The sequence below is a fragment of the Callorhinus ursinus genome, unplaced genomic scaffold (genome assembly GCF_003265705.2).
Source record: "Callorhinus ursinus isolate GAN/ISIS: 27379988/994484 unplaced genomic scaffold, GSC_fseal_2.0 scaffold33, whole genome shotgun sequence".
NCBI classification, from domain to species: Eukaryota; Metazoa; Chordata; class Mammalia; order Carnivora; family Otariidae; genus Callorhinus; species Callorhinus ursinus.
Window position 1 is genome coordinate 318319 of NW_027397095.1, and position 5959 is coordinate 324277.

General features: G+C 68.1%; 1 protein-coding gene across 1 annotated transcript; it reads left to right on the forward strand.

Moving 5' to 3' along the window:
• The first annotated feature begins 216 nt into the window (after positions 1-216).
• On the forward strand, positions 217-3857 carry SMIM10L2B (small integral membrane protein 10 like 2B). Its single transcript, XM_073879131.1, has 2 exons — positions 217-1032; positions 1931-3857. Exon 1 carries the CDS (start codon positions 402-404, stop codon positions 636-638), a length of 237 nt encoding a protein of 78 aa, XP_073735232.1. The 5' UTR covers positions 217-401; the 3' UTR covers positions 639-1032; positions 1931-3857.
• Positions 3858-5959: the final 2102 nt, after the last annotated feature.

Here is a 5959-nt window from a genome sequence, read left to right on the forward strand (position 1 = left end):
ATCCCTTCTTCCCTCGGGCTCTGCCCTTGGGCGCCCCGGAGGAGGCGGGGCTTGCTGGCGAGGCGGTCCCGTGGGCGGTCCCGTGTCGGCGGGGCCGCTCCGTGGCGCCCGGGAGGGGGCGTGGCCACACTCGGGGCGGGGTTACGCTAGCGGCGGCCGCCCCGGCAGCCGGCGAGGGGCGGAGCTCTCCATAGGCTGCTCCGGAGGGGCGGGGGCGGCGGCGGCGGGGGCGGTGGCGGCGGCCGCGGAGGCTGCATCCCCGGCCCGGCCAGGGAAGGGGTGACCGAGGGCGGGGCGGGGCGGAGGGCACCGGCGGCCGGCGGGTCGCCTCAGGCCTCGCGTCCACCTGCCCGGCCGCTCGCGCTCCCCTGGGTCGGCGGGGCCTGCGCCGGCCCGCGCCCATGGCGGCGTCGGCGGCTCTGTCGGCGGCGGCGGCAGCGGCGGCCCTGTCGGGCCTGGTGGTGCGGCTGTCGCGCTCGGCGGCGGCCCGCGGCTCGTACGGCGCCTTCTGCAAGGGGCTCACGCGCACGCTGATCACCTTCTTCGACCTGGCCTGGCGGCTGCGCATGAACTTCCCCTACTTCTACGTGGTGGCCTCGGTGATGCTCAACGTCCGCCTGCAGGTGCGGATCGAGTGAGCGGGCGCCGCCGCAGCCCCGGCCGGAGGGTCCCGCGCGCCGGGCCGCGACGGGCAGGGGCGCCGGCATGGAGGACGGCCGGCGGGACGCGGCGGGGGCAGGAGGCGGGGTGGCCCGGGCCCCCGGGCCCTAGACCTGCGCGGGAGGACGCCGGCCACCCGGCCGCCGAGTCACCCGGCCCGGCCCCGGCCACGAGCCGCCCGCCCGCGGCGCGCCCGGTGACCTATTGCACGGAAACTCTGCCAACGGGCCCTTTCCGTGGGGCTCGAGAAGAAAGAAAAAAGAAAAAAACCCGATTCGAGTGCGGCCGACCTGTTGCCTCACGTCGGCCAGAGCCCGGGAAGCCGCAAGGAAAAATTCCGCAGCAGGGACTTGACTGGCCCGGGTCCGCAAGGTAAGAGGCCGGAGGCTGGACCTGCGTGCGGGCTGGCGGCGGCGCTTGCCAGGACATCTCGGTGACAGGGGGAACTGTGGACGGGACCCCTGGAAGCCAGCCCCTGAGCTGCCCGGGGGGGGGGGGCCGCAGGCGCCCCAGACTCCCCGGTCCTCATTCCCAGGCGGGGGTGAGGGGCGGCGGCGGCCCGGGCATCTCGGAGGGTCAGCCGGTCCCCGCCCCGCTTTCCCCAGAGGCCCTGGTGCTGCCACCTGAACCCCAGGGAGTGGAGGGGAATGGGCTGGCGGAGGCGCCGGGGAAGGCTCTAGAAGGAAAAGATGCTGCCACCCTTCACCCCTTTGGGGGGCCAGACAGGGAGGGTGGTTGTGTTCTTGGCCAAAGCCCTGGTCGGGCCCCTCCTAAGCCCTCGGGCCCCTCCTAAGCCCTCAGGCCCCTGGGCTCTGGGCAGCTCCCTCCCGGCCGGTGGCAGAACTGCCTCCCGCCCTGTGTCGGGGGCCGGGGGACTGCTCTGGACCTGCTCCGGCTGTGCCCACTGCCCCCCTCCGGCTCTGGGGGCGCCCTCTGGCGCTGGGCGCTTGGACGTTTGGAGACCCCGGGGAGGGGGAAGGCCGCTCGGCCCTGTCCCTGCCCCCACAGTCTCGCTGTTGCGCCATCGCAGCCACCCTCCCTCCGGACCCCACGTCTGCCCTGCCCGTGCCACTGAATGTCGCCTGCGGCAGCCCCTGTGCACCCAGAGGAGCCGGGGAAATGGGGATCTCCTGGAGCCCAGGGCAGCTCTCAGGCTGGGGTGGGGAGAGCGGGTGGAGAAGCGGCTTGGGAGGAGGCAGCCCTTGGGCAAAGGGGCCCCACTCTCCGTGGGGAGGCCACTGTGAAGTCCCCATCTCTTTCTGTCTTTCAGGAACCGGAGTTTGTAGGTGGTGACCCACCCCTTCCGTGGCCTTGTCAAGAGACTCAAATCCGTGCCCAGGGGCCGCCCCTGGCCCGGGAGCTGCCTGGGGAGCAGCTGGGCAAAGGGCCTGGCCCAGGAGGAGAGAAAGGACCTTCCAGGCAGAGGCCTCGAGGGCTGGGGTAGCCAGTGGTCCCCTTCTGGCATGGGGAAGGACGCCACCCTGTCACCTCAGCTCTGCATCTCCTAGCAACACTTTGAGGGCCTTCTGTTCTCCCCACCTGGTGTTTGGAAAAGCTGGCTCCAGGACAGGGAGAGATGTGTCCTTGTCCTACAGATAAGAAGGGGTGGGGCTGAATCTGAGAAAACCTGGCACAGGTGGGGTGGGGAAGGGGAGCTCAAGGCCCCCCCTGGGGGATCTAGGAGGAGAGAGAGAGAGAGGTGCAGGGTAGGGAACGTGGGGAACTGGCTTTTCTTGGAGTGGTGTGGGAGGTCACAGGGAAGACCGTCAGCGCTGAGATGGACACAGGAGGGAGTCCTAGAACGCCTTGCGGAGTGGAGGTCTTTCCCCACAGAGCCTGGCCTCCCCTGCCGCCCCACCCCAGGCTGGACCAAGGGCTCCTCGGCAGCTGAGTGGCACGAGCCTCTCAGTTTGGGTGGCGGGGTGGGGGTGGGGTGGTGGCGTGGCTGCTGGGGACAAGACGGAACCAGGAGGGTGAAGGGATAAACCTGGGACGGGGCTGGGACCCATGCACGACCCCATCTGTCGGTCCCCGGGCTTGCCCCCCGCCTCGGCCCCGAGCCCAGGATCCCACAGGAGAACCTCCTCTGCATGGGCTTGAATCGGCCCTGGAGGCCCAGGTGTGCGGCTCCCTGGCGCACCAGGATGGCCAGGCGTGGTTCCCGAGGGGGGCCAGGAAGGACCCCGGTCCCACAGCCGCTCTGTCACTGGTTGCTCTCGGCTCCCAGGCTCTGAATTCCTGGGACTGAAAACCCAAGCAGGCTGGCCAGCCTCAGGGACACGGTGGCCCAGTGTCATACCTCCTGCCCTCCTCAGCCACCACGCTGGAGGCCGAGTCCTGAGTGAAGAGTTCTGCCCGCCTCACCCCGGGGACCGAGGCCAGATGAGGCCGCATGTGTCCCCTGCAGCTTCCCACAGACAGGGTGTGATGGCTTCCTGCCTTGTGCCAAGTGTCCTGGGATCCCCGGTCCCGGTGGCGCCTCCTGTACCCCAACCCTTTCCACCCAGGACCACTTCTGGGAGCCTGCCAGCCTGCCGACTCCATCCACAGATGTCCGGGGACAGCGTGTGAGAGCCACGCGGGGCCTCCTTGGGGCTGATCCACAGATGTGCCCCTTGCAAGGCCCCGTCTCACCCTCGGGGTGACCTGCTCCCCAGCTGCGGCCTTGTGGCTCAGCTGGAGCTGCCTGGGGCCTGTGACACCTCTTGCCCACAGGGAGAGGGGTGGGGGGAGCCTCGGGGCCCTGGCCCGAGACCCCTGCCCTGCGGGGCGCCCCAGCCAGTGCCTGCCCTGCCCCGGGGGCCCGGAAGTCTCCGCACAGCCCCCGAGGGACTGGGCAGGGGCTGCCCTTCTTCGGCCTGTGGTCCTGCCACTGCTTTTCTGACCGGTTTGGCCTTGAGTAGTTAGCGAGCTTCTCCCCACCCCCCACCTTCCCTCTGCCCGCACTGGGCCCTGGCTGCCTGACAGGCTCTCGATGCACTTTATTTAATTTGCAGTCTGTTTTCCAGGCAGCAGAGCTTCTACAGAATCCGAGACACGGGCTGGAGATGACTGTCACTTTCCCGTGTGTGATTAACTGTACTGGTCAGCACCGGCTGCTCAGAGAAATGGTCTCGTTCCTGGTGTTGTCAAATCTTGTCACTCTAAGTTAAAAAAACAAACCCTCCCTGAGTTCAATAAAGGAAAAGAAAACTGGAGGCCTCCTCTTCTGGTGTGGCGCCTCAGAGGAGGGGGCCGGCGGTGAAGTCACCTGGGAGGGCCGCGGGGGGCTGCAGGGGTGGAGGCCTGCGGGGCCAGGGCCCCTGGAGAAGAAGGCGGCGGCACGGGCCTGGCCAGAGAGGTGGCAATTTGTCCCATTCACAACCTTTATTTGGATGACCTGATACCTGGGTCTTCTCTATTGAGGGGGGGCTGTGGGGGGGGGCGGTGGAAGAGGCTCCCTGCACATCATTTTGGGTCACCTGGAGGCCCGTCTGCAACAGCAGGTGGCGAGGTCGCCCTTGCTTCCCTGCCAGCCAGGTGGGCACCCAGTTTTAGAAGAGAGAAACCCCTGGGGGCGGGAAGCCTGCTGCCCTTCCCCCGCCCCAGACCCGAACTGTCCCTTCAGAGCCCCAGCCTAGTGACTCCCCACAGAAGCCTGGCCATGGGCTCCAAGGGCTGTAGGGCTGAGGGCAGGCAGGCAGGCAGAGGGGGGGTGAAGGGCACCTGGGGACCTCAGTGGCTGGGGTAGAAGAAGGAAGGCCCACAGTCCGCTGGGAGGAGGCTCCTGAGGATGCAGGGTCTTGGTCCCCCTGAGGAGCACAGCCTGGGGTAAGGGCCTGGGGTGTGCTCCACCCACTGGGAACTTCCAGGGGTCAAAGCACCCTGACAAGACAGACCCTTCGGGCACCTGCCACCACAGAGGGATGGACCCCCGTCCCTGCCAGCACCCTGAGCTTCCCTCTGCTTTGTCCAGATGGTCCCGTTCAGTCCGTGTGGGTCCCAAACCCAGCCCAGGGATCACGCAGCCTGGTGCCACCAAGAGGGGAGGGGTGAGACCGGGGCTCGGGGCCCCAGGCACGTTGGGGAGGGAGGACCACCCTTCCGTGCCACCGAGGAAGGCAGGCAGCTTCTGCTCTGGCTCAGGGCGGCCTCCTGAGCCCAGCTCTTCCACGGACCACCGTGTGGCCCCAGGCCGGCCACGGGCACTCTCGTGTCGCCAGGAGGGAGCCTTCAGTGTGGCCCGTGTCCTCCTACCAGCGACAGACCCAGGACTTGGCCACTTGGCTTCAGATACACGCGTGTTTGGGAAACGCAGTCAAATGCACCCTCAAATCAGGGAGATCCAGCAAACGGGAGCTCAGGGAGGAATCGGGGGGCGCTGCTGGGGAAACGCAGGGGAGGGGAAGCCCCCCACCCCCCCAGGCTTCTCTGCCGGCATTGTCACCACTGCGGTGGGTGAGGAGAATTTGGGGCTTAGCTGGATGCAGACCCAGCTGTGGGGGACTTGGGAACACGGCCTCCCATGCCCACGAGATGGAGCCACCCTTGCAGCCTGGAGCAGGGGTGGGGGAGCCCCTCTGGAGAGGATCCTTGTGCGGGAGACAGAGGGACAGAGACACCCCTGGCAGGGCACCGAGCTGCCTCCGGCAGTCCCCCTCTGCAGAGTCCACCTTCCTCCGGAAGACGGCCACAGCCCTGGTCCCAAGGCTGAGCAAGGTCCCGAAGTCACCACCACCTGGGTGGCCCACCACACAAAACAAAGCAAAGGGCCTGCCTGTCTCATCCTTGGCCTCGTGGATGCTCTGTGGTCACAGCAGCCTCTCAGGGCCCGCACCTCCCGCTTCTGTGCCTCGGCCCCGTACCCTCCGAGGATCGTTGCTGCCACCGCAGCAGCCGGCAGGAGCCCCAGGCCCAGGACCTCCGAGCGCGGGCCAGGTAGGGCCCGCCCCTGCCACCTTCGAGCCAACGGGGAGGCAGCGGACAGGCTCGTGCGGCCCCGAAGAGGTGGAGGCGAGGAGGTCCGGTCTCCTCCCACCGTGGGCGGGATAGCCAATATGGTGGCCACAGAGCAATGGGCCGGGGCGGGTGCCCCCGCGTGTGCTGTAGGGGGACAGCGGGCTCCTCGGTGAGGTCCTTGGGAAGATAAGAGCCTGTCGTGGACGGCTTTTGAGCAAGGTTCCAGCCCTAGAACATGCTGGCGGCTCCTCGCCCCCGACAATGCCATTCTCTTTTCTCTGCCTCAGGGACCACAGCCTGGGTGAGGGCTAAGTGGGGAGACCAGGTAGGGCCTGGTCCGAACACCCCAGAGGTACATACC

Bases quoted from the DNA above. Each gene is read 5' to 3' on its own strand.
- SMIM10L2B (XM_073879131.1), top strand. From the start codon at position 402: ATGGCGGCGTCGGCGGCTCTGTCGGCGGCGGCGGCAGCGGCGGCCCTG.